We start from the raw sequence: 27,478 nt of genomic DNA, 5'->3' as shown, positions 1-27,478 counted from the left end.
ATGTGTGTTGAAGTACTAAGGGTTGCAGTGTGATAATTTGGAAAGAGCACCAGACTACATCAGGAAACCCAAGTTCAAGTCTAGGAACTGCTACTTTCTAGTGTAATGTTAGACTATTCACTTTTTTCAGTCTATCCTCAGCATATCCTTCAGTAAAATGGGAATGGTAATACGCCCCCAATTTTACAGGGTTGTTGAAGATCAAATGAGATAATACATGTGGAAATGTTTTATAGGAACATGTATATTGAGAAATCTATTTTTATTTTCTGTCAGTTCAATTTTGTGGGGAAGATCCTCGGGCCACAAGGGAATACAATCAAAAGACTGCAAGAAGAGACAGGTGCAAAGATCTCTGTGCTGGGCAAGGGCTCAATGAGAGACAAAGCCAAGGTAAGCTCCTGTCAGTGAGGCAAGAAGACCATGCCTTCAAGAAGCCAGCGCTTGTACAGAATGTGAATCCCTTAAATTTGTGTTGGCTGTAAGAGATTATAGACCAGGTTAACTTACTTGTTTGGCAACCCTGGAAGAGCCTAGGTGTTCCCTGGTGATTGTTTCTTTCCTGACTTTTGACTGCATAGTAATGGAGGCAGCAGTAGCAACTTTCACATTTGTAAGCATTTGTCTATGAAAACTTGGAAGGGGAGCTGGATATACTAAAACTGATCCAGACGAAAGACACTAAAATGTGAACAGCATATTCCCTTTCCAGTAACATAGAAAAGTGAGAGCAATAATGTTTTGAGTGCAGGTGAGTCTGAGAATTAGTTGTCTGGGTTTTTTAATAGCCTGCTGGAATGTAAAGAACACTAAAAGAAAGTATTTCTTTTTTTTTTTTTTTTTAAGATTTTATTTATTTATTTGACAGAAAGAAACACAGCCGGGGAGGGAACACAAGCAGGGGGAGTGGGAGAGGGAGAAGCAGGCTTCCTGCTGAGCAGGGAGCCCGATGCGGGGCTCGATCCCAGGACCCCGGGATCATGACCTGAGCCAAAGGCAGATGCTTAACGAGTGAGCCACCCACGCACCCCTAAAAGAAAGTATTTCAAAAGGAACCATGAGTAATCCTGACAACAGAACCTAATGCTGATTTTTTTTTTCATGTCATAGCCCCATGGGCTTTGTATTCTTTATAAGTTTCAAAAAAATTCCTATCAAGACAGAAGAGTCTTAGCTTTCTAGAGTCAGCTTTTTAGATGAGACATATCAGGTACAGCCTAAAAATTTAGTCATTCAGGGCTCTTTTTTGCAGCCTAAATTGACAAACATTGTTTTCTCAGAGCCTCTTCTTTTGTCCACTCACATTTCTCATTAGATGAATACACTTAGGGCTGAAGTATGTTATTCTACCTAATGAGATTTACTTGAGATTTTCTTCACTCTATCCTGACTTTTTTCCTCCCCTATGACTCCCCAGACCATATAAGCAAATAGGAAGAGCTGGTGCTGGGACACCTGGCTGGCTTAGTAGAGCGTGCGACTCTTAATCTCAGGGTCATGAGTTTGAACCCCACAATGGGGGTAGAGATTACTTAATAAATTAAAAAAGTTTAGGGGCACCTGGGTGGCTCAGTCAGTAAGCATCTGACTCCTGGTTTCGGCTCAGGTCATGATCTCAGGGTTTGTGAGGTCAAGCCCTGCTTTGGGCTCCACGCTAGGCATGGAGCTTGTTTAAGATTCTCTCTTCCCCTCCCTTGGCTCCCCCCATAAATAAATAAACTTACTTATTTATTATTTAAAATTAAAAAAAAAGAAGAAGAGCTGGTACTTAACAGCACTACCTGGGATTTAAAAGCAAATGCTTGGCAGTGAATGAATGCATGCATGCTTGGCAAACAGCTGATATATGAATGAAGACTGGAATTAAGTTTCTCTCTTCAGGGTGCCTGGGTGACTCAGACGTTAAGCATCTGCCTTCAGCTCAGGTCATGATCCCAGGGTCCTGGGATCGAGCCCCGCGTCGGGCTCCCTGCTCAGCGGGAAGCCTGCTTCTCCCTCTCCCTCTGCCCCTGCTTGTGTTCCTTCTCTCACTGTGTCTCTCTCTGTCAAATAAATAAAATCTTTAAAAAAAAAAAAAGTTTCTTCTGTACCTTCTAATAAGAGCTGCAGTGAGGGGCACCTGGGTGGCTCAGTCGGTTAAGCGTCTGCCTTCGGCTCAGGTCATGATCCCAGGGTCCTGGGATCGAGCCCCACATCAGGCTCTCTACTCGGCAGGAAGCCTGCTTCTCCCTCTCCCGCTCACCCCTGCTTGTGTTCCGTCTCTCTCTGTCAAATAAATAAATAAAATCTTTAAAAAAAAAAAAAAAAGCTGCAGTGAATACACCAGGAATTCAAGACAGTGGTTAACTTTTAGTAGCAGACTGATTACAGGTTTAGCAGGTTGTGTGAATTACTATTCTCCAGTCCTTGTTTTGCTTTCTTCTTACACTTTGCTGTTTTTCTTAGATTTTTAGGTTATTTCTTGCTGTCTCTTTGGGCTGGAGGTATCAGTGTCATTTTCTCCCATTCCATGTGATGTGATGTTTTTCTGCATTTTTCCATAGGAGGAAGAACTGCGCAAAGGTGGAGACCCGAAATATGCCCACTTGAATATGGATCTGCATGTCTTTATTGAAGTCTTTGGACCCCCATGTGAGGCTTATGCTCTTATGGCCCATGCTATGGAGGAAGTCAAGAAGTTCCTAGTACCAGTAAGGAAATCCACATCCTATATCTTTGATCAAGAGAGAACTGGGATCTTGTGCTGTTGCTAATAAGGCAGGGGTTCTTAATCACGATCTCTGCATAACCTGAAATTGCGTACCAAATTCTGTATTTATGTTCATTTTTCTGAAGTAGTGTGTTACTTGTACCTAGTTCTCAAAACACTGTGCCCCAAAGCCACTCTACCCGTCCTTGTCTAATGTGGTTTTAGTTATATACCAGGATCTGTTGTTAGTATCTTAGGTCCACAGTGTATCTGGCATCTTAACGTCTGGTTAACAAAGATTTAACAGAGTCTTCACTAAGTGTGTTGGTATTAGTGTGGAACCAGGAGGTTATGATAAGACAATGGCTAAGACGGTCATAAACCCCCTGTACTCAAGGGTTTACGTTCTAGACTCTAGAGAGTGTAGAACATAACAGCAAGAGCCTTCTAGCATCCAATGTTAATAGACTAAATTTTGACCAGGGTGCATTCAGGGCTTTCTCTCCTGGAGGAATTTCTCACATAGAGTTTGATTTGAAAGAGGCATAATTGTTATAGGCTTGACTGTTGATGATACTAAACAAATAGGTGTGCAGTTCCTTTCAGAGTGTAACTGAGGCCCACGAAGAGTTGGGACAGACCAGGTTACCTGTCTTGCTTATTACCACCTGGTCAGAGGATCCATTCTTTGAATAAGTAGAAAATGGTGTGATTTTTGCTCAGCAAGACCTACTAGTTGTCAGAATTAACATACTACAGTTGAATATTTAATAACCAAGGATGAATCTGGAACCTTAAGAAGCATGAGAAATACTCTTAACTAGAATTGAGTAAGCATCCTGTTTTCATCACTAAAACTAAGAGGAGTGAGATACAGTTCTTGGTTTTCTTGTGAACGCAAAATGAGGAGTTGGAACTAAATGTGGTGTCAGAGGATGTGAGAATTGATAGAGCAGAAATTTATAGGCAGTGTGTACCTATAATGCTGAGCTCTAAGAATTCCAACACTGTCTCAGATGTCTCAGCAGCTGCTTTGCTTCCAAGTACCTCGTCTTCGTTAGAATGTTCAAACATGAAACAGCCAATTTAAAATATCCTAGAGAAGACCTCAGAGCTGGTAAATTTTCCCTTCAGAGAGTTCTTTTTACTCTTTTTGAGGTGTTCTATTGAAGCATCGTGAGCCACCCAGTTTCTGAAGGACTGTAGGGGAATGCCCATCTCCTCTTTATCCTTACTCTCAGCATATTTCTCAAAAGGGATAGCTTTACAAGGCTTTCATGTAAGTGGTCTTCTAAAAAGATGCCTGCCAGGCATATCTGGGTTTCCTCAGTGTTGGTGTAGCATTTGGAAGAATCTAGGCAAATGGGCTGTCATTGGTCACTTGATTCTCCAGGGTGGGTCTCAAGCAGCAGTAATGTGTAAGGTAGGAGGAGGTGAAGAGTTGGGGTGGGGGGGCATCTCTCTGGTGACTAGAATCTTCTATCCTTGAAGCTCTATCCACCTGGGATATATAAAAAAGCATGGAGTATTAAAACTGAATGGCTCTCATCAGGAAATATGTGAAAAGATTTGCAAATGGCATTTGACTCAATTCTTCCCTCTTGTGAAGAAAAAAAAAGTGAGCCTATTTTTGCATCCATGACCAGAGCCTCCGTTTTCCCCTTAGAACCATTAACTGTACCAGAGAGGCTTCCTGGTACAGTAGGAAGAGCACTGGACTGGGACCTTTATCCGCGTCATCTTGGACAAGTTATTATTTCACTTTTCTGAGCCTCAGGTTCCTTGTTCATCCCAAACATTTGTTAAGTATCTGGTAGGTGCCTAATACTCTGCTTGGGTCTGAAGTTACAAAAATGGCTCCTTTCTCACAATCTAGTGAGAAAGACAATTCTAGAATGACGTGGTAAGTGCTTGGGTAGAGAAAATTACACGATGCTGTGGAAAAAGAGGAGGGAGTGGGGGTGGCATCAAAGAAAGTTTTTCAAAAGAGGTAATATTTTAGATTAAGTCTTGTAAGAATGAGTTAGTCTCTCAGGTAGACAAAAAAGGCAATGTAGTCTAGTAATTCAAAGCCTAGATTTTGGAGACAGATAATTCTGAATTCACATCAAGTCTGCCACTTACTAGCTGTATGCCCTTAGGCTGGTGGCTTTATATGCCCTGATTCTTTTTTCCCAACTGTAAAATGGGAAGACCTGCCTACTTACTTCAGGGTTATCTTGAAGATTAAACTGCAAAATCTATAGAGAGGTTATTGTAAAGTGTCCAGTATGTAGAGCTTAATTAACGGTAGTGGCTTTTACTATCCTAGGAAGAGGAAGCTATTTACCAGAATGGGTGAATAAGTATGCCAGGTTCTGAACTACAAGTTGTTCCACATGGCTTGAAAGGAGGTTATCCATGGAGAGTGGCTGGAAGTGATCTGGAGAGCTAGGTAGGGACTAATTATGAAGATCTTCAGCTGAATAATGAGGGGTGTGCCATCAGGACTTTCCTCGAAGAGGTGACAGGTAGGGTGCCATTTGACTTCAGAGAATGCATGACCTGAGACTTCATCCAGGCATTCAGAGCTGGTCTTAGTATCCAAGGCTTATGTGGGCTGGACAGCTTCTCAGCAGAAGGTGGAGATGTGGCCCAGTAATCCTTATTATCTTTCATTTGCAGGATATGATGGATGATATCTGCCAGGAGCAGTTTCTAGAGCTCTCCTACTTGAATGGAGTACCGGAGCCCTCTCGCGGACGTGGGGTGCCAGTGAGAGGCCGAGGAGCTGCACCTCCTCCTCCACCTGTTCCCAGGTAAAAATAATGGAGACAACTAGAAACAGGATGTAAATTTGACCAGTACCATTTCTCTCTTAGTGGTGCTCTTATCTGCAGCTTAGAAGGGGGCCTCAGGATTTATACCATCAAGAGTGGAATAAGTAGATCTTAGGTACTTTGGCCATAGTCAAGTGCAGCAGTCCTGTTGAAACTTTTGGTCTTTTAATTTTGGACAGTTCTAGCATTTTAAAATGGTCTCTGGTTTTAGAATTTTGCCTTTTGTGACTGACCTTTATGGAGTGTTCAGACTTTCCATCATCCACTGATGAAATATTCATAGGTCTGCTGCGGAACCTGGGGAGTCTCCGGGATGGGTCTTTTACCCACCCATATATTCCTCTGTGGGGTTTTTTGGGGATTTTGTTTGTTTGTTTTTTCCCCTGTATTTTAATAATAGTTTACTTAAGGCATTGTGAAATCTGTCTAGCTCCAGAATTTGCAAACAGATCTGAACATGAAAGTATTATCTGTGTATTAAAAGCTCCATTTAAAATAAATTTTCTTTTTGCAGGGGCCGTGGTGTTGGACCACCTCGGGGGGCTTTGGTGCGTGGTACACCAGTGAGAGGAGCCATCACCAGAGGTGCCACCGTAACTCGAGGAGTGCCACCCCCACCTACAGTGAGGGGTGCTCCGGCACCAAGAGCACGGACAGCAGGCATCCAGAGAATACCTTTGCCTCCACCCCCTGCACCAGAGACATATGAAGAATATGTAAGAAATTTGAACAGTGTGCCATTTCCAATACCTAGAAGGTTGCCAAAGGAAGTTGAGTGATAGGGCATTGGCCCTTGATGTAGGTGGCAGGGACTACCTATAAGATCTGGAGTCTGGTCTCTTCTTTTGCAGTGAATGTTAAACTATGAAAAGATTTTTCCATTTTAAGCATAGTTTACTATGTGTGAATAGGTTAAACAGGAAATAGGCTGTGCCTTGATAAATGCACAGTGTTTTAGTAAGGAGTCTTTCCACTAGTACTACTGATAATGCTCAAGTTCAACATTTTACCTTGTTTCCTGCCCACAATTTGAAGGGTGGTTTGGTTTGGTTGGTGGTTCAGTCTTTCTTTTTTTTTTTTTAAAACCCTTTCTCTGTCAACTATTCCCCAGTGGGTGTTAATTTTGGAGGAAAATTCTGCATTCTGTTAATCTAGAAGCCTACCGTCCTCCCATGGGATGTAATTACCTTCCCTACTCTGTGTGATTCTGACTTTCTATTTCATTTTATTTGTTCTAGGGATATGATGACACATATGCAGAACAAAGTTATGAAGGCTACGAAGGCTATTACAGCCAGAGCCAAGGGTAAGTCAGGCAATAGAAGTGCTATTTCATGTCCTAGGGATGGATGGAAGGAGTTGGAGCAACCGAGAGATTTAGGTAGCACACATCTAAGGAGCAGTGTGGTTCCCCTTTAGAGGGTATCTCTGCTTTCCACGTCTGCAAGGCACACAGATCTGTAAGCTTAGATAACTGAGTCTTAATTTATAGTATAGAATCTGGGAATAGCAGATGAAAAATTCCTGAGCTGTGACCACATGGAAATGAAGGGAAAATGCCTTTAAATTGTTTTGATGTATTATTGCCACATTAAAGGTACATAAAAGTTTAAAAGGAAGCTAGAATCCTACTACCATAACTTACATTATTTTCTGCACTTGTCTTAAATAACGTTTTTGTGTATATGTATTTTATCTGTGACTGATTGAAAAAGTATTTCAAAATTGTACAGTGGGGACAGAACAGCATGTTTGTTTATTCTCTTCCAGCGAGCCCTATAAATGTATGTGTGTGTGTACACTATGATTAAGTTGGTCAGTTTTGGATTGTGCTTTTCCACTTTAAATTATGTGATATCCATTTTTCTTTGCTATGATTGTAAATTTTTTTTTTTTTTTGCTTAAATACATAGCACATACGTGTTTTGGAAATATTTTCTGGTTTGCAGATGGGGCAAAATGAGCATTTTCCTGTCTTACACATGTAGTAAAATGCCTGAAATGTGGGAAGAAGGAGAAATGGAAATAGAGTTACTCTGTCACTCTCTAACACTCTGTCTTTGGCTTTCAGGGACTCAGAATATTATGACTATGGACATGGGGAGGTTCAAGATTCTTACGAAGCTTATGGTATGTCTTTATTTCCATGGTGGGCAGAGTGTGCAAGTAAGGGCCTGCACGAGTGCTAGTGGCTGGACTATTGGGGGCCACTGGGCACACACCCAAAAAGGAGCCTTTAGAAAGCTGAGATGTTGGTAGATGTGACAGTAGCCGTCCCGTTCTTACTGAATTTGTGTGGTGTGCCGTGAAATAGGAGTTCTTAAGGTGAGATGGAGTTACTCTTGGAAAGCTAAGCAGATGTCTTAAACTAGATGTCTGTTTGGCCTGGTTGGAGCTGCAAACTTTTAAGCTGATGTTGATCTTTTTCTACTTTAGACCAGGAGAGATTGCCAGGCCTAGGTCATGCTGCAGGGCCTTTGCTGTTAGTGCCTACGCCACATTGGTACATACTAAGAACTTCATCATATCCAATTTTATTCTCCAGCCCCACCACATTTTTTTTTTTTTTAAGATTTTATTTATTTATTTTGTGAGAGAGAGCGAGTGTGCTTAAGTGGGGGGGAGGGGCAGAAGGAGAGGGAGAACCAGACTCCTCACTGAGCAGGGAGCCCAACGCAGGGCTTGATCCCAGGACCCTGGGATTATGACCTGAGCTGAAGATAGATCCTTAACCGACTGAGCCACCCAGGCACCCGGCCCCACTTCATTTTTAAGAACAATTTTGGATCTCATTGAAAAGAATCTCAGTGTAGAGGAAATGTTAGCTGAAAGGGAACTAGATGGCAAGTAGCTAGCGAAAAGCAGGTTGGGTGCTAGAATCATGCCTGTCAGTCTCAGATCTGAGGTGGTAGGGGCTGGGGCCAATTCAGGGCAGTACTGGCACCAAGCTCCTTACTGGCTTGGAGACATCTCAACTCAGTCCTTGATCCCAGGAGAGCTATAGAGGCTGAAATGGCAGCAGGACCAAGCTGTCTTCCCTGAGGTTTAGTTGAAAACACATTGCTCAAGAGTGTCCTCAAGAGCCAATTATGACCCCATGTTAATAGGCCCCAGAGGGAGTGCCATGCGGCAGTGGGTGAGGGGGAGCAGCCTTTTAAACGCAAGGTATTTTCAACATACCTGAGGGAATTCCAGAGTCCTTGGCCAGGGGCTCAGCAATTGACAGTTCATCTTAAAATGCTAGTTAACAGTGTCGTGTGTCCCCCCACACACACACACCTTAGCCTAGCTGAAAAGGGAGTAGGGAGCCTCTTGGAGCTCCCATAGACAGACAAGCTGAGCTTAACTCCTCAGCTCAGTATGTAGTAGCCAGTCAGCTGCTTGCCTAGGGAAACACTTTTTACCAGTTCTAGCTAAAGGGTACTGGACAGTTGCCATCAGTAACACTGCACTGCTCTGCTGGTAGGCCACTATTCAGAAGGGCAGTGGGATTGCCCCAGGGTATTTCCCTCCCATGGGTGAGGCAGCACAATGGGGCCTCTGTATGTGTTTGACTGAATTACATTTCTGTTTTGCCAGAGAAGAGACTGGACTGAAAGAGGCCGGCTGCCTCTCTTGCTCCTGGTGTGTTGTTGCCACAGTTAATCGGTTATGATTTCTGCCTTTATAAACAGAATTACAAAAATAAACTGTCTTGTTAGGACCAGAAGCCACTTGGAAAGTGATGGATGTACCTATTATACTAAGGGTATAAACAGGCTTAGATAGGGCTCTGTGGGACTTCAGGTCCATATAGAGGCTTTAGACCTTTAGTGAATGCAGGCAGCTGGAGAAATACATCAGGAATGAACTGGCATGGGTAAAGTATGGGGGCAAGTGGGAAGAATAAGCTCATAAATGCAACTCCTTTTCATAAGAGGTCAGCTATAGAAGTAAGTGATCATTTCCCTCAGGCTTTTCCCTGTAACAAAGGAAAGCCATTTGAGGATGTCAACCATGTTGTCTGGCTTCTCTGGACTATTGCATGAGAAAGGAAACCGTGAATTCTCCATATCATTGCTATAAACACATTGAATTGTACTTCCCTCTGCCAGAGCAGTGGACCAGCTCTGCTGGTGGGGAAGCCTCATGAAATGTGGCCCGTGCTTGCTTCTCCCAGAGAGCCAGAGGACACTTTTCAACAGGGAAACCTGACTTGCTGTTGGAAAGGGAGCTACCTGCTTCCAGTCTGAAAGACTTCCCAAAGTTGCCACATTACCTGAGGCTTTCTCCCCAGTTCCTTTGGGAACAGGAAAAAGGGCATTGCAGACCTATTAAGATTCATTTCCTCCCTGTCTCAAGCAAAGTGTTGGGTTCATCCAGGTTTGGGGGCTGGAGTAGAGATCATGTTGCCTGTGGAGAACCTCTTTGCTAAAGATGACTCCAGGCCTTTTCTGAGCTGTTTCCTTCTGTCTGTCCACTCAAAATTGCCCTACAGCTGGGAAATTAAGCTGTTCAGGAGGGCCAAGCAGAGCAAAAAGCAGGGACCATTGGGACATGCAAGACACTGGAAGCAAAGCAGTGTTTTTGGTGATCTTTACCATTTGACCTATTCCTGCTCATCCCAAAATGCCAATAGCACATGGTTTATAAACTGTTCTTGCTTTCCCCACAGGCCAAGACGACTGGAATGGGACCAGGCCGTCACTGAAGGCCCCTCCAGCTAGGCCAGTGAAGGGAGCATACAGAGAGCACCCATATGGACGTTATTAAAAACAAACATGAGGGGAAAATATCAGTTATGAGCAAAGTTGTTACTGATTTCTTGTATCTCCCAGGATTCCTGTTGCTTTACCCACAACAGACAAGTAATTGTCTAAGTGTTTTTCTTCGTGGTCCCCTTCTTCTCCCCACCTTACTCCATTCTTAACTCTGCATTCTGGCTTCTGTATGTAGTATTTTAAAATGAGTTAAAATAGATTTAGGAATATCGAATTAATTTTTTAAGTGTGTAGATGCTTTTTTCTTTGTTGTTTAAATATAAACAGAAATGTACCTTTTATAATAAAAAAAAAGAAGTTGAGTAAAAAAAAAAACCACAAACCTGTTAGTTTCAAAAGTGACATTGCTTGCTTAAAGGTTCTGAAGTTTAAGGCTTGTTAACTTTCTCTTAGTTTTGATTTGAGGCATCCCGTAAAGTTGTAGTTGCAGAATCCCAAACTAGGCTACATTTCAAAATTCAGGGCTGTTTAAGATTTAAAATCACAAACGTTAACGGCAGTAGGTGCCACCATGTAAAAGTGAGCTCAGACGTCTCTAAAAATGTTTCCTTTAAAAGCACATGGCGGTTGAATCTTAAGGTTAAATTTTAATATGAAAGATCCTCATGAATTAAATAGTTGATGCAATTTTTAACGTTAATTGATTTAAAACAACAACAAAATTAGGTTTGTAAAACTGACTTTTTCATTATGTGGGTTTTGAAATCTAGCCCCAGACATACAGTGTTGAGAGATACTTAGTGGGGAGTAGGTTTTGAAGAGGTGGATTCGGGGAAAGGGGCTGGCCACCTGGATTGAATTTGATGCAGAGCTTTTCAGCCATGAAAAATCCTTCAGTAATCGTACTAATAATTAAAATTTCAGTATTTAAAAAGACAAAGTGTTTTGTCCCTCTGAGGTTCTGCACTCCATGAAAAGCTCACTTGGACACTAGAACCAAAAGCTGATGATTTTTTTAAGTTGACGGTTGTCAATATTGAACTGTTCCCAAGGTAGTTAGTCAAGTATGTCTCAACACTAGCATGATATAAAAAGGGACACTGCAGCTGAATGAAAAAGGAATCAAAATCCACTTTGTACATAAGTTAAAGTCCTAATTGGATTTGTACCGTCCTCCCATTTTGTTCTTGGAAGATTAAATGCTACATGTGTAAGTCTGCCTAAATAGGTAGCTTAAACTTATGTCAAAATGTCTGCAGCAGTTTGTCAATAAAGTTTAGTCCTTTTTTAATCAAAGTAAATGTGATGAATTGTCATTTTTTTGGGTGGACAATAAAATAGTTTTCTCTTTCAAATAAACTTAAATTAACTCTAAAGTTAATGGGCTTGTTAAAAGTTGGAGACATTCTTAAAAGTGGTGGGGGGGATTTTATTTTAAGTTTACCAAAAAAAAAGTTTATCGAGTTGTTAAGTTTTAGTTTAAAAATAACCAAAGCTTTTTCACCCCCTGGAAGTTGTTGACAGCAGTTTTATCCCATCCTATCACAAGCTCTAATTTCTGGAGAGAAAAACCCAACTGAGCCGAAACTTGGATTGGTTTCTGTACGTAGGCCTCAGTGTTTAAAGCGCCAGCCACCTTGTCTGCACCTCTCTAGAGCCCCTAGGTGGCCCTCAGCGTGACACCAAATAATCTCCGTGAGCTTGGAAAGGGATAGCACCTGCCTTTAGATATGACAATTCAGCAAACCCTGGGTGCCCTTAAGGGTTTCCCTTCCGATCCCAGAAATGCTGTTAACAAATCAGCTGGGCTGGGGCAGGATCTGGCATGATAGGCTGGCTCTGAACTCCCTCCTGAGAGACCAAGAGAGGAAATGATGGAATTGGTTGGCCCTGTTTCCACTCCTCTGTTAATTCTCAGGGTTCTCATGCCTTCCCTAAGGGAGCCACCTAAACTGCTCGGGGGTGAAAAATCCTCTTGTATGAAGTGCCAAGCTGCCTGCAGCAGTGCATGATGGACATTTTTTTTCTTTTTAAAACACACCAACAAAAAAATGTATTTGTAGATTGTGATAAAGTGTAAATAACTGAATTTTCAACCATGGTTTGAAGTCAGCTTTCAGGGCATTATGTCTTGTTTTGATGAAAAGAGATCACTCTATACCCCCCTTTTTAAAGGAAAATTATCGCAAGAGAATCAGGATGTGTAAAGCTAACATGCATCGCAAAAAACCAAAGGTAACCTAAATGTCTGATTTTAATAGCACATATTTCTCTTTTACATAAACTGTGACAGCAACTTGCATAAACAATTCTTTAGCTGTTAATTTTAATGTTAAAACTTGGCAAAACTTGTTTAATAAAAAATAGCTGTAAAAAGAAAAACCATATGCTGCCGCATAAATTAGCCATAACTCTTAATAATCCTGCCCATCACAAGTGAACTGTAATGTAACCTGGGCACAAAGTCTGACATCTTAAATGACACATTGTAAAATTTCAATGACTGTAGATTAGACCTGCTGCTCCCCAAAGTCAAGCTTTCTGCTCAGCTATTTAAAAATGTACAAGGATGAGCCCCTATAGGTCCCCATATTGATATTCACAATGAAATGTTATTTAAAATTTCTTTAAAGTTGCATGTTTCTCTCCTGTAATGTGTAAACTGCATGCAGGATCTCTATCTTTTATTTTGTATGTCTTTAACTTCCTCTTCAAAAGCCTGATCTCTTACTTCTCCATTTTCAGGTGATTGAAAACTCCTGAGGCATTTCCTGGAGTAGAGTGGGTAGTGAAGACCCATGTCAGGTATGTTAAGGTAGCTTTCTATTAAGAATGTGGGACTTTTATCCTAATTATAAGATAGTTTTGCCAGGAGGTGGCCTGGGACATGGTCCATGGGCAAATTTTTCTCACATGTCATTTGTACCATATTTACAACACAACCATCAGTCCATATTGAATTTACTTGCGATGACTGTAGCGTCAGCTTACATCTGTTGAATCCCACCCTATCCTGTCAATAACCTAATGGGACAGTGTTTCATTTGGAGTTCACTGGTTGTAAGCAACAAAGTGACCGGCTAATGTAAATAAAACGGAATTTATTAGAAGGATGTTAGGGGCTCACAGATTTAGTATGAAGGCTAGAAAATCTGGCATGGGAACCAGATGGGCTGCAGAGAACTGGGACAGCAGTGATAGACCACAGGAATGTTCTTGAAGCCAGGACTAGCTGTTTAGGTGCTGTTGCTAGAATGAGTGAATTCTAGCCCTGTTTGCTTTCTTTTTCCCTGAAGATGCAAATTCTAGGGAGGGAATGTCAAGACTGTATTAGCTTAAGTCACATGTTCATACTTTACCAGGTTGTGGTAAGAAAAAAGTAATTCCTCAAAAGGAAGTCGGGTGTTATTAGGAAAAGGGAATGGATACTGGGCAGGCAAACAACAGTTGTCCAGTATTATTTGTGTATTACAGAAGTGCCTGAGACTTAATAAGGTTAAGTGACTTCCCGGGGTCATATAATGAGTATGGTTGGTTAGTAATCAAGCCCAAGTTTGTTGCCAGAACCTAGCGTCTTTACTCTCCATATTACATTGCTTTTAATCTAAGGAAGGGGTATTTCTCACCCTGAGGAGACCCTCAGAAAAGGATAGTGTGGCATAGTAGAAAGGGCATGAGACCTAACAGTTGAATCGGCAACCTATTTTTGTTTCGTGACCTAAAACCACTTATTTCCACATCTAGGAAGGAAGATAGTGATAACATACACCTTATAGTGGTCAGCAAACTGAATGAGTTTTATTATATATAAGGCCAATCAATTCAGTGTCCTATACATAATAAATACTCGTGTTCGTTCTCTAAGAAAGGGTAGCCCCCGATTGGGGGGCGGGGGGTTCTGACAACTGAGCAAGCCTACCTGCTGATTGAAGCCATCCAGGAACTAGCTGGATGATTTTTCCCTCTGCCCCTGAGTGGGTTGTTAGGGTTAGGAGGGCACCGAAGGGAAAAGACCAAACTCGGGAGAGGCCAAAGGCACTTACAGCCTTTGTCAGTGAAATTCGCCTTCTTGGAGTTCATTTCTTCCCAACCTGCCTCTCCCAGGAGCCTCTGAGATCTAGAGACTTTAAAGAGGACTGTGTGTATTGAGCATGGTTCTGGGCACCAAGGAAGTCCTAAGTTTGATACTGATTACATGAATGGCAAAACAATTTTAGAGGAAAGTCCCTGAATGCAGAGAATTCGTTCCAACTCTTCCTAGGGTAGTCTTAAGAGCAGAATTTTGGGGATGCTTCTTTCCTCATTCGGCCTGTAACTTGCGCCTGGAAAAACAGGTTTTATTGTTGGCAGACCCAGGTCTGTCAGTGGTCTGCCTTTTCTGAATGTGGAGCTTAGTCAGTTGGTCCCAGTGTTGTCCATAGCTTTCTGTCACTACCTGTGACAGTCCTGTAATTTACAGTCCTGTAATCTTTAGAGCCAGGCAAGACTGGGGACCTGTCCTGACTCTGCCTCATCATAGCCTTGGTCTCTGTTTTGACAAAACCAAACCCTTAATCCCTCTCTGGGCTTCATTTCTTTATCACCAAATGAAGTTGATAATAGTAGCTAACATTACTGTGATAATATCCTAAGCAGTTAATAAGGACGATCTCATTTGGTCTTCTCTACCTTTCTCCCTTAATTAATACAAAATTCATGGAACTTAAAATTTACCATTTAACCGTTTTAAAGTGTACAGTTTGGTGGCTTTTAGAATATTCACAGTGCTGTGCAACCATCATCACTATTTAATTCCAGAAAATTCCCATTACCCCAAAAAGAAATCCCATACCTGTTAGCAATCACTCCCAATTCCCCTCTTTCCCCAGCCCCTGGCAACCACTAACCTACTTTCTGTTTCTATGAAATTGCATAATATGTGCCTTTTGTGATAGGCTTCTTTCACTTTGCATAAAGTTTTCAAGGATCATCCCTGTTGTAACATGTATCAGTACTTTGTACTAGTGATAGGAAGCATATTATTTCCAAAAGCGACCCATTTCATTTAAGACAACTCCAAGTATTAGAAGTTATCCCTCATTTTGAATGAGTCATGGGTTCTACCTTGGACCCCTGAAGGAATATCCTGTCAAACATTTGAAGTTCATTTTCGCTCATGTTTCTTTTCCAGCTCCAGAAATTTTTTTGTTAGACTTGCTGGATCTGATTTTCCAGAAAAACTAGAAATTTGGATTTCACATACAGCAATTGTTTAATGTACGTTCAGATTAGTATTAGTCCCTGTAAAACCTCTGTGGCAAGCCAAATGCTGCCCGTAGGCAGCCTACCAGCTTGCAGCTTCTGGTTAACTTCTATTAATACAAACTAGAAGACACGTTACGATTATTGAGATACAATCATATCCATAAGATTCACCCATTTAAAGTGTACAATTCAGGGGCGCCTGGGTGGCTCAGTCGCTTAAGTGTCTGCCTTCTGCTCACGTCATGATCCTGGGGTCCTGGGATCGAGCCCCGTGTTCTCCCTCTCCCTCTGCCCTCCTCCCTCACCCCAGCTTGTGCTTGCTTGCTCTCTCATGCTCTCTCTCAAATAAATAAAATCTTAAAAAAAAATAAAGTGTACAATTCAGTGGTTTTTAATAGATACGAAATTGTATAGTCCTCACCACCGTCAATTTGAGAACATGTTTATCACCCCCAGAAAAGAATTCCCATGCTTTTTAGTCATCTCCCCCAGTCTACTGAACTTCTCCAGCCCTGATCAGCCACTCATCTACTTCCTACCTTTGTTGACTTGCCTATTCTGGACATTTCATATAAATGGAATCATACAGTATATGGGGTATTTTTTGACTGGCTTCTGTCACTTAGCATTGTGTCTCCAAGTTCCATCCATGTTGTAACTTGTATCAGTACCTCTTTCCTTTTATTGTCAAATACTATTTGATCGTATGTGTTTTTCAGCATTATTTGTCCATTCACCCACTGGTAGACATCTGGGTTGTTTCTGCTTTTTGGCTATGATGAAAAATACTGTTATGAGCATTCATGTACAAGTTTTTGTGTAGACATACGTTTTCAGTTTCTTGGACATGCACCTAGGAGAGGAATTGCTGGGTCAGACAGCAGCTCAATGCTTACCTGTTGGAGGGACTGTCGGACTCTTATGTAGAGCCTACACCATTCCCACCAGCAATGTATGAAGTTTCTAATTTCTCCATATCCCCACCAACACTTGTTACGTTCTGCTTTGTTTACTGTAGCCATCCTACTGGGTGTGAAGTGGTGTCTCATGGTGGTTTTGATTTGCACTTCCCTAATGACTAATGTTGTTGAGCTTCTTTTCGTGTGCTGATCCACTATTTGTGTGTCTTCTGTGGAGAAATGTTGATTTAAATCTCCTGTCAATTTTTTAATTGAATTATTTGTCTTTTTATTATTAAATTGTAAGTTCTTTGTATGGTCTGGTATGAGACCCTTGTCAGATGGGTGATTTGCAAGTGTTTTGCTCCCATTCCATGGGTTATCTTTTTATTTTCTTTGAGACACAAAAGTTCCATTTTGATGAAGTCCAGTTTATTTTCTTTTGTTGCTTGTGCTTTTGCTGTCTTAGATAAGCCATCGTCTAATCAGGGTCCTGAAAATTTATACCTATCTCCATCTAAGACTTTTATTGTTTAAATTCTTACATTTAGGTCTGTGACCCATTTTGCATTAACTCTTGCAGATGGTGTGCGATCGGAGTTTCATATTCATTCTTTTGCATATGGATATCCAGTTGTCCCAGCATCATATTATTAAAAAGACTGTTTTGGGGGTGCCTGGGTGGCTCAGCCAGTTGGACATCTGACTATGGATTTCGGCTTGGGTCATGATCCTGGGGCTCATGGGATCGAGCCCCACATCGGGCTCCATGCTCGGCAGGGAGTCTGCTTGAGTTTCTCTCCCTCTGCCCCTCCCCCTGCTCTCATGCATGCACACATGCGTGTGTGTACACTCTTTCTCTCTCTCCCTCTCTCTCTCTGTCAAATAAATAAATCTTTAAAAAAAAAATCTTTAAAAAGACTGTTTTTTCCCCCATTGAATGATCTTGGTGCCTTTGTCCATATTGGCACACTAATTGACCACAGAGGTATAGATCTACTACCTTTTGAAGTAGGTATTACTTAAAAGTGATTAATATAATTTCTGGCATGTAGTAGCTACTCAGTGATAAGGAATAGCTAACTGGATTATTTTGGCACCACTAAAGGCTAGTGGTAAGTGATGGGGCTAGGATTTGATCCCATGTATGGGTATCTCCAAACCACATCTTTACCCTGTGCTTATAGCACAGGCTGCTAAAGTGGAAATGAGGCTTGCTGTTCTAGCTGCCACACCTGGCCATATATGGTTCCTCAGAGGCTTCGAGGCTGAGCTCCACATGCCATTTCCCCCACCATCAACGTCCTTTGCTCCTCTCTCCATCTCCCTCCACGATTTCTGTGGAATCTCCGGGGTGCTCCTGGCAATGACTGTGGCTGCTAAGGGAACAGCCTCACCCTCTCTTCCCTAGGGATATGGTAGTTATTCAAGAAGGCTCAGGGCTTGTCCCCTCTTGTTTTCTCCCCACCACTTCCCACTCCTGCCGCAAGCTAAGAATGAAGGTAAAGATGCATCAGCAGCTGCTAGGGCTTTCTGGCCACTAAGGATGAAACAGATTCAGACTGTGTTTTGTTTCAGGAACAGCAGCCTGAGAGTTGGGACCGAAAAACCTTCTTGCCCGCGCATATGCAGAGTTCCCCTGTACCATGTGAATAGGGGCATAGAGGTATTACGGTAGTGGCTGTTTTGCTCAGGTTTTTGAAACTTAAGTACTCCCTGCCTCGTCTCAAACCCCGAAGTTCTATGTCCCTCAAGGCTTTGCCCAAAGATCATACCGGAATTGGAATGCACAAGGCAGAACATGGACTCCCTCTTTCTTGATATGTTCTTGTGCTTTGTGTGAGCCTATGCAAGCTGCTGTTTGCTGGCAGTGTTACTGTTAAGTAGTCATTTAAATTGTTATTCCATCTACTCCCATTCATTGATCTTGACCCTACTTTGTAAAAGAAGGAGGAAGTGACATAGGGAAAATAGGCAGCTCTGCCTGACTAAGGGAGGAGAGAACTGAATTTGCAGGCCTACTGTGTGTCCCTATTTTTGTAAAGGAGGCAGCTGATACTAGGAGAGGGAGTAATTTACCACAGTCTCATAGCAAGTTGTGGGGTGTGCCTGTCAGCATTTTTGTACACCGAAGTCCATTCTCTATGCTGAAAGTATGCTCCTTCTGTAAGATAACACCATATTTCATTGACACTGAGGCCATTTATTATAAGATGTAGCAAGTACTGCAAAGAAAGAAAAAATATTGCCAATTAAACTGACACGATAGTTTGTTTTCGTATCAAGTATAAAATGCATCCTGATTTCGGGGATGTTAAAATCTGAAAAATAAGTATTTTAACGACTATTGCATTCTGTCAGTTCTCACATTGATTTTTTACTATGTGCCGTGCACTGTCTTCTCCACCTGTGAAGTAGCTATTATTGTCCCGTTTTTACACAATGATGAAACTGAAGCCCAGAAAATTAAATAACTTATCCAAGGTCATGCAGCTGTTAAGTAGTGGAGCTGGGATTTAAGCTCAGGCAGTCTGATTTCAGAGTCTGTGATCAAGCTCAGCTTCAGGATTATGCTGGAATGTAGAGGAGCTTTACCTGTCAGCCAGAACCACCTCAGGGAGCCTGAGCTGTTCTCTATCCTGGAAGGAGGCTGCTGCTGCGGGAATATTATTGCTAGGGCAGTAAACATTTGCTGAGGCCACTGAGGTCTTTATTCTGGCTGTTCTGGGTCATGGGTCTCCATCCGTTCATAGTGTCTACCTTCCAAACACTCAGTCTAATGGGACAGAGTAAGTCTTCAACAGTTGCACTAGTGTGTGGTTGTGCTGTGTTGCTGAACCGAATACGAAGGAGCCTGGGGGAGCTGTCTGAGAAGGTTTAGAAAACACCAGGCAGACAGATTAACACAACACCTTATTACGGCTTTAAACAGACTAATGTCAACTCTGCCGCCTCCAGGGTTAGTTTCACTAGCTTTGGAGCCTTAGGCGAGCTATCCTCCCCAAGACTCAGTTTCATCATCTGTAAAATGGGAGATTATCATTTATGTCACAACATCGTTGTAAAGATTGAGTGAATTCATGAAAAACATTCAACATGACCTGTAGGAAGCACCCAATAAATGTTAGGCTGGAAGAGAGGGGAGTGCCCATTTTGAAAAGCTAAATGTTAGGCAAAGTATTTGGACTTGATTCTGAAGTTTAGGGAGCTGTTGAAGGCCTTGATCATGAGAGTGACTTGGACACACCTGTGTTTGCCATTGTGCCGGCAAGGTAGGGAAGGAGGGAAGAAGCAGAAGAGCAGAGCTTTCTGTAAAGTGGCACCACTCCTTGTGGGAGAGTGAAGGGGATATTCTCCCCTCACCTTGCCTGCCTTCTGCTCTCCTCTTGCCTGAAGGCCTTTTGGTTCTAACCTTTTTCAGAAAGAATAATCCTCTCTCCTCTCAGAGATTTGGGCTATTTGAGGGTGGGACGTTAGGCCTTTGTCATATGTTAAGGGCGATTTCCCACCTCCTGTCCCTTTAACCCACCCTGTGAATTGGAGACCAGAACCTGGAGTCTCCTCTGATAGAAATTTTGCTCTTAAGGAATTGTTAAACATGGCTTTGCTTCCCCTGAATGCATGAAGTCTCTGCCTCCATTTTAAGCTCTTAATTCTGTGCTAATTCTACTGGAATTATCATATGCAGATACAGTGACCTACTTAATTTCACAGACAACCCTGTGAAGCAGGGTTTATCCTGGGAAACTGACAAGTCCAGATTAGGATGACCGCAGGCCCTAAGAGCTGGAGTTTAGACCCAAGTCTCTGCTCTCACTTAACTGCCTCCTGGTCTCTTCTCTATACCTACAGTGGCCACCAGAAGATCAGCTTACACTAAAAGTAGTTCCCAGCTTTGGTGTACAGGATGGGCACCTCTTTCTGGTTTCCAGATTCCTGAAATTAAGAGAAACAGATCCTTCTAAGCCTTCCCTTTCTCTCTCCAGAACCTTCATGTACCTCTTGCTCTCTGGATTAGTAGTCTTTACATGTTTAAAGCTAGCAAGCATCTGATGACTAATAGCCTGAGCAGACAGGCTGAATACAGCTGTCTGAGACAGCAGCTGTTGGGGGGGAGGGGAGGAAGTGCACTGCCCAGCCTAACTATTTGTTCTCTTGTTCCCTGAGCTCGCCCTTGTAGGCCCCTTAGGAGCAAAGGCCTATGGTGGCCACTGGACCCTAGTTCTGTTGTGGCCTGATTGCTCCCTGGGCTTCCAAGGAGGCTGCCTTTAGGCAGCAGACCAAACCTTTTTAGGGGGTAATAAGGAGCAGATAAGGGGCGCCTGGGTGGCTCAGTTGGTTAAGCGACTGCCTTCAGCTCAGGTCATGATCCTGGAGTCCCGGGATCGAGTCCCACATCAGGCTCCCTGCTCGGCGGGAAGTCTGCTTCTCCCTCTGACCCTCCCGCCTCATGCTCTCTCTCTCTCAAATAAATAAATAAAATCTTTAAAAAAAAAAAAAAAAGGAGCAGATAAGTTCACTGACCTCTAAAGTCAATTTTCTGGGGTGCCTGTGTGGCTCGGTTGGGCGTCCAACTGTTGGTTTCGGCTTGGGTCATGATCTTGGGGTCATGAGATTGAGCCCCATGTTGGGCTCCAAACTCGGCAGCGAGTCTGCTTGAGATCCTCTTCCTCTCCTTCTCCCCCCCGCCAAATAAATAAAATCTTTTAAAAAAAAAAAAATCAATTTTCTAACCCCTGGGCTGAAAATCTTCTACTCTGTAACCTGTTCTCGCACTGGGGCTGAGGACATGTTCTCAGCCAGTGTTCTGCCAACCATGGGTCTCTATTCTAAGAGGAAGGAGACTTGTATCTGGAAGGGACTTAAATTTCATAACCATTCTGCTGGAGTTTAGCTTCTCGACATTCCTTGACTACAAACGCAGCATCCTCTTGGCAGGAGGTGTACTGCTGTGGTGAGTGTCTTAGGCTGGTGTCTCAGGCAGGAGATGGGCAGGTAGGAGTTTTCCGGTAGGAACACAAGCTATCCCAGTGCTTCTCCCCACCTAGACCTAGGGAGCTTGTCGCTTCCAGGAGGCCTTGTCAGTTCCAGGGCAAACTTGGGGAGGATATGGGGACTCCTGAAAAAAGACAACTCATTTGAGAGGTTTCCAGGCAGAGGATGACGCACAGCCAGGCTGCCTGCCCAGATCAGTCACTTAAGTAGAACACAATGCCAGAAATTGGGAGACTACTCCTGTTCTTAAAACTGCATTAAGATGCCTGAATTAACTGTTCCCTTGTCAACCTCTGGAGCCCACTTAGTCCACCTCAGTCTCTTCTTCCCAGACACTGTGGTGTGAGAACTTGAGATAGAAGAGTTTGGGTTCAGATAGAGCTAATTCCTCCCAGGGGCTTTTAGCTCCTGCAGCCTTCATGCTTCCCATTCGTGGCCCAGCTTTAGGTATAGAACAGGTGCTCCCCATTTCTCAGGCTCTCTGAGGTTGGAATTCAGAAACAAGCTCTACATCTGCCTTTGAGAAAGAAATACCTTGTGCTCTGATAGGATTCATCATCAGCTTCTCTCCAGAAGTCAATATAAATGCCCCCTTTCATTCATTTTATTTTTTTTAAAGATTTTTATTCATTCATTTTATTTTTTCATTCATTTTATTTTTTTATTTATTTGCGAGAAAGTGTGAGCAGGGGGATGGGCAGAGGGAGAGAGAGAGAGAATCCTCAAGCAGACTCCCCATTGAGCACAGAGCCTGACACAGGGTTCGATCCCATGACCCTGAGATCATGATGAGATAAAATCAAGATTCAGCTGCTCAACCGACTGAGCCATCCAGGTGCCCCAATTTTATTAAACACATTGGCTAATATAAATTGGAACACCTACTATGTGCTAGATACTGGAGATTCAGGGGCAAATAAGGTAAAATTGGTTCCTGACTTCATGAGCTTATATTTGAGGAGACAGATGATAAAGAGATGTTAGTCTCATAAATAACATCTATCATTTCAGTTGTGATAAGAGCTATGAAAGAAAGGAACAGAGTTGTATGAGGACAGACACCAGGCAGCCCAGCCTAGCCCAGGGGTTCTCTTTGAGGAAATGCTGTTTAAGCTGACATCTAAAGGAAGAGTTAGTTAGAGGGTTTATGAAATGGTTTGGGGCAAGGACACAAAGCACATTCTAGGCAGAGGGTGGGACTGAGGCAGGTTCAAGGTGAGGTAGGAACCTGGCCCTTACTCTAAGGTCAACACTGAAGACCACTGAATCCAGGAGTGAGGTGTGGGGAACAACATGATTAAATTTAAACTTCACTTGCTCCTGAGTGGAAAATGGATTATGGATTATGAGGACCTATTAAGAAACTTTGTGTTAGTCCAGACGAGAAATGAGGAAGACCTATATAGTAAGTAGGGTGATACCAATGAAAATGTGGAGAAGTGACTGGATCCAAGGACTTTTCAGAGCTACCATAAACATCATTTGGTGGCTGATTAATGTGGGAGAGAAGGGCTTGACTGAGGGGGGGCTCCTCCAGTTACTGGCTGGAACAACTGGCAGAACGGGGGCACCATATGTTAACAGAATGGGAGCACTCCTACAGGCTTTGGCATGTGCCCCGGGCTTCAGATGTGTGTCTCCTGCAGATAACCCTGAGTATTTGGAGCTGGGATGAACCCCTCAAAAGGCCAGAGGAGATGCCTCCCTGAGCCTAGGACTGAGGTGCTAATAATAGCTGTAAGAAGATGACTATTTCCTCGTTCTCTTTCCTCCAAAGGCTTTATGTTTTGTTTTGTTTTTAAGATTTTATTTATTTACTTTAGAGAGAGCACAAGTGGGGGGGTGGGGCAGGCAGAGGGAGAGGGAAAAGCAGACTCCCTGCTGAGCAGGGAGCCCGACACGGGGCTGGATCGCAGGACCCCTGGACCATGACCTGAATCAAAGATAGATGCTTAACCAACTGAGCCACCCAGGCGCCCCTCCTCCAGAGGCTTTAAAGCTCTTTGTTAATCTTTATCTTTTTCACATCTCTGGGAGAGCAGAAATCATTTTCCCTTTTGTGGAGCTGGAGGCCCCAAAGTTTGAATAGCTAAAGGCTCCAGTGGCTTAGTTGATTCTGCCCTGGATCACTCAGCTTAGGCATGGCTAAGGATGGGAGGTATATGAAGTGAGAATCCATTCTCATTGCCCGACCAACAGCAAAAAAGACAGCTATTAGGCTGTGGACTTCTATTGCCTACCCATCTGTGCACCTAGAAACCTGTACGGAATGAAGTAACTAAAGTTGTGCCATGGGATGGGGAGATTGTAAGGGGGGGCACCCTGGCCAAATGGGAGGCTAGGAAGCCCCTTGATAGGGTAGCTTCGTGTCTAATTTTCTACCCGTGTCTTTGCAGTGATCAGAGGACTCCGGAAACCAGGAGAGCTGCCCGCTGTGTCAAGGCTGGCCTGAGGGCATTTGCTGAGCACAGAGAAACCCAGGAGAGATCAACAGTCTTTTCCCACTCTACTTCTTGATCTGTCTGATTTGCATACAGAAAGCCAGCCAGGATCCCCTAAGAGAGTCTCTAGGCCCAGAGTGGAGTCCTCAGGGCTGCAGGGGGCTGTGATGCTAACAATTAAACCTGCTCAGGACTTTAAAGAGTTGAAGGGGACTAATGGTATCCCAGGCACAGCCTCCTAGATCTGAATAAACTGGCATCTCCCACTGTGTCACTCCTATTTTGCCTGCTTCCCCTTAGCCTCCAGCAGAACTGGCTGGAACACACTACCTCCACCTTTTCCTTCCCACCTTACCACACCTGTGTTGTAGGTGCCAGCCCAGGAGCCCTTGGGCACCTCCGGAGGGTTCCCAGGACAAGGCTGGTTGTCACCTCTGTTACAGGCAGAAGAAAGCCAAGTGAGAAGGTTTATTTACTTTGAACAAGTTATTTAACCTCTGAGCCTGTTTTTCTCTTCATTGTTGATTACTAACCTTGTCTAAAAGGCTCTTGAAGAGTAGGGCTTTTCCATTTCACCTCTGTACTCTATCCTTTCCCCAGCAAATACCTGGCACTGAGGAGCTCAATAAAAGATTTGGTCAAGTGAAGAATGGTCCCACTCTGGTAGCTTCTGTCAGCTTTGGGAAAGAGCCAAAGGCCCCTTGCCTAGCTCCTTCTCTTCCAACTATATTGAGCTAGCTGTTTGTCCTAACACGTTCTCTCGAAGGATTGGAAAGTCAGCCTTTGATAGACTTCCAGTTTCCTGTGGCCTATGTCTAGGCTGATTTCATACTGAGCTTCCTGAGAGGTTAGGGATGTCTAATATTATACTCTTCCTTTAATAAAATAACTCTTCTGGTCATTTATCCTAACAAGGGAACCAGGAGAAGGGCTGAGTTTGGGAAGAGAGACTCTGCATTTTAACTGTGCCTGGGGCATTCTAATGAGCTGGGATGCATTCTTAGCAGGAAAAGGATGTTGAAATCAGTTGATTTACTCTGGGCAAGTTAGTAAACATCTGAGCCCATTTTTATCTTCATTATTGATTATTATAAATAATAGCTAATAATTTATTAAGTGCTTAATATATAGCAGGCACTATGTCAAGCGTTTATTTGCACAGTTTCACTTAATCTTCCAATCCATGATACTCATTTTACAGATGAGGAAATTGAAGCTCAAGGAGGATAAATAACTTGTATAAGGCTAAAAGAAGCAGCTATCAGACTTCATGGTCCCGCTTTTCACCCGTACCTCTCACCACCACAAGTACTTTGAAACAGGAAAGCATTTGCGTTTGTGTGAGAGATTCATATATGGTGACAAACCTTATCCAGGTTTACTCAAGACAGAGAAATTTCCTGTGCCCAAACCAGGAGAGTCCCAGGCAAACCGAGATGCATTTGTCAAATTATTTGCATTGAGACTCGTGGTCCAGAGCTGGCCACTGAGGCTGCATCTCCCTTGGCTTCTTGGCCGCTTAGGCCTCACCTTGTGGCTAGAGCTCCTTTATCTTCTCCTTTATTTGAGGACCTGCTGCAGGTCAGCAGGCAGGGGCGTAGTTTGGCGCAGGGAGTTCGGGATTCAGATGGCATCTGAATGATAAATGGAGCCACAGAGCCTGGGTCACTATCTGAAAGCCAGCAGTCCTTTCCTGGGCAGCCACACCCTCCACCCCCAGATGCGGGGCTATCTACTTGGGAGCCACGGAATTACAGTAAAGCTCGGGGAGCTAAAGCCAAATCCTGCATTCAAATCCTAGCTCATCACTTGGTGTGTATTTTTCTAGGCCTGTTTACTCCTAAAAGTAGGCTAATAATCCTTGTCCACTCAGCAGGATCTGAGAAACAAATGAAATGGGTATGAAACACCTAACACGAGGTCTACATATGATACTGCTCAAACACTTAAGTTTCCTTCCTCCTTTCTTCCGGCTTGTGTTTCTTCCCCAAGTCCTGTCCACCTGTCACGTCTGTCACATACAGCCTCCTCCCTTCTCCGGTTACCGCTTGCAGCCCTAGGGATCTTCCTTTGAGAGCCCTGACCTAGTGGCCTCGGCCCCCCCACCCAGCTGCCCCGCCTGTCAGTCACCTCCCCTGCAAGCAGAGAAGGGATGACATCAACCCTCCGCCCTCCCCCCAGCTGAAGCCTCTGAACTGTTTTGAGCCATAAATATTTGAGCTGGGCCTTCCTCTGGCTGTTGCCAGGGTGATGGGCTCTCAGGGGACCGGGGTGGGAGTGTGGGGCAGGGCTGGCAGCCTGGGGCCTAGCAACAGAGCGGGCTCCGGAGGGGCGGTTATGAAGTCTGGCCAAGAGCCGGTGCTTGTTGCAGCAGGTTCTGAAGGCTGTTGCTCTGTCTGCCTGCCTTCCCTTTCCTGGCCCCCTCAGAGTCGATCCTGCTGCTTCCAGGCCCAGCTCTGCCCTGGAGTGCTACGTGATCTTGGGTAAATTGCTAAGTGTCTCTGGGCCTTCGTTTGAACATCCGTATCAGAAAAGTCCCTGTTTAACTCAGCGCCAGAAGACAAAGCAAAGGAGGTTTTACAAAAATCCTATGAAATACTAGGTTAGTTGTGACTGGAGAAGCTAGGCCGCATAACCCTTTCTGTTAGACCTAACGGCTGGAGTCCCAGGGCAATGTGGATGCCACTCCAAAGACGGATTGTCAGATAGGGCCCTGCCTCTCCCATCCCCTTCCTCAGGCTGCAGCACTGGCTACTTTTCTACAGTTCCCAGGTCTAGCTGGACTACCTGGCCTGGTGCAGGGTGTTCTAGCAAGGAGTTGGGCCCAGTGACTTATGAGCAGAGTTGATGAAGGCCTTTTTTGCTTGAGATACAGAAACTCAGACCCACCCCCCATCCTCAGATTAGATCTGGCCCTCATCCTCTACCCCCTGTCCTAGAGATCTTACATCTTAGATCTAACTGCTAGGTTGTGGCAGCATGCCTCACCCCTCCTTGGGATGGGTCTAATAAAGAAAAGAGAGCCAGAGAGGGGGGCACCTGGGTCCATGCCCCATTCATACCATTAAGACTCTGGATTGGGTCCAGGATTCCATATCCCCTGTCCAACCGGGCCCACCGCAATTGTCCTGTTGAGCTCGGAGCTGTGATTCCTTTGTACCAAGCTCCCTCTGGTGGTTGAGATGTGCATTGAAGGAAAATAAGATCTCAAAAGAGACTACATTGCAGGCCACTCTGAGGTGGGATGGTTGGCTTTATACCAAGGAGAGAAGAATCCTTGTCCCCAACTCCTAATGACAATCATTCCATTTCTTTTGTTTTGTTTTGAGAGAGAGTGGGGGGGATGGGGGCAGAGGGAGAGGGAAAGAGAGAGTCCCAAACAGGCTCCACGCCCAAAGCAGAGCCCAACTCGGTACTTGATCTCACAACCCTGAGATCACGCCCTGAGCCGAAATCAAGAGTCAGACACTTAATTGACTGAGCCACCCAGGTGCCCCTCATTCCATTTCTTACATAAGCTATCTCTCCCACCTGTTTGCTTTTGTCATTAATCACAACAATTCAATGACAGGAATCATCCTAATTTTACTGAGGAAACAGACTTAGAGAAGTATAATCAAGTCCAAACTCTTCACTGTATGTAGCATTCAAGAACTTAACCTATTTTTTCAACCCCATCTTCAATTACTCT

The 27,478-nt window shown here is 43.7% G+C and overlaps 1 protein-coding gene across 2 annotated transcripts in view; it reads left to right on the top strand.

Annotated features, from left to right (window-relative positions):
* Positions 1-24,842, top strand: part of KHDRBS1 (KH RNA binding domain containing, signal transduction associated 1) — a 38,219-nt gene extending 13,377 nt beyond the window's left edge. The window contains exons 3-11 of one of the 2 annotated variants that reach the window (XR_004297597.1): positions 277-393; positions 2,544-2,690; positions 5,354-5,487; positions 6,023-6,224; positions 6,747-6,814; positions 7,580-7,638; positions 10,163-10,355; positions 12,954-13,013; positions 23,743-24,842. Coding sequence is in view for 1 of the 2 variants with exons in the window: in XM_032389126.1 (XP_032245017.1) it covers positions 277-393; positions 2,544-2,690; positions 5,354-5,487; positions 6,023-6,224; positions 6,747-6,814; positions 7,580-7,638; positions 10,163-10,260 (825 nt within the window). In the remaining variant the exon portion in view is untranslated. Of the gene's footprint in view, positions 1-276; positions 394-2,543; positions 2,691-5,353; positions 5,488-6,022; positions 6,225-6,746; positions 6,815-7,579; positions 7,639-10,162; positions 11,505-12,953; positions 13,014-23,742 lie in introns of those variants that run through there. The other variant, XM_032389126.1, reaches the window with a different exon arrangement.
* The last annotated feature ends 2,636 nt before the right edge of the window (positions 24,843-27,478 follow it).

The sequence above is a fragment of the Phoca vitulina genome, unplaced genomic scaffold, assembly GCF_004348235.1.
Source record: "Phoca vitulina isolate PV1807 unplaced genomic scaffold, GSC_HSeal_1.0 scaffold2, whole genome shotgun sequence".
Classification (NCBI taxonomy): Eukaryota; Metazoa; Chordata; class Mammalia; order Carnivora; family Phocidae; genus Phoca; species Phoca vitulina.
The sequence above is the reverse complement of the archived record's forward strand: the minus strand, read 5'-3'. Positions and strand labels throughout refer to the sequence as shown.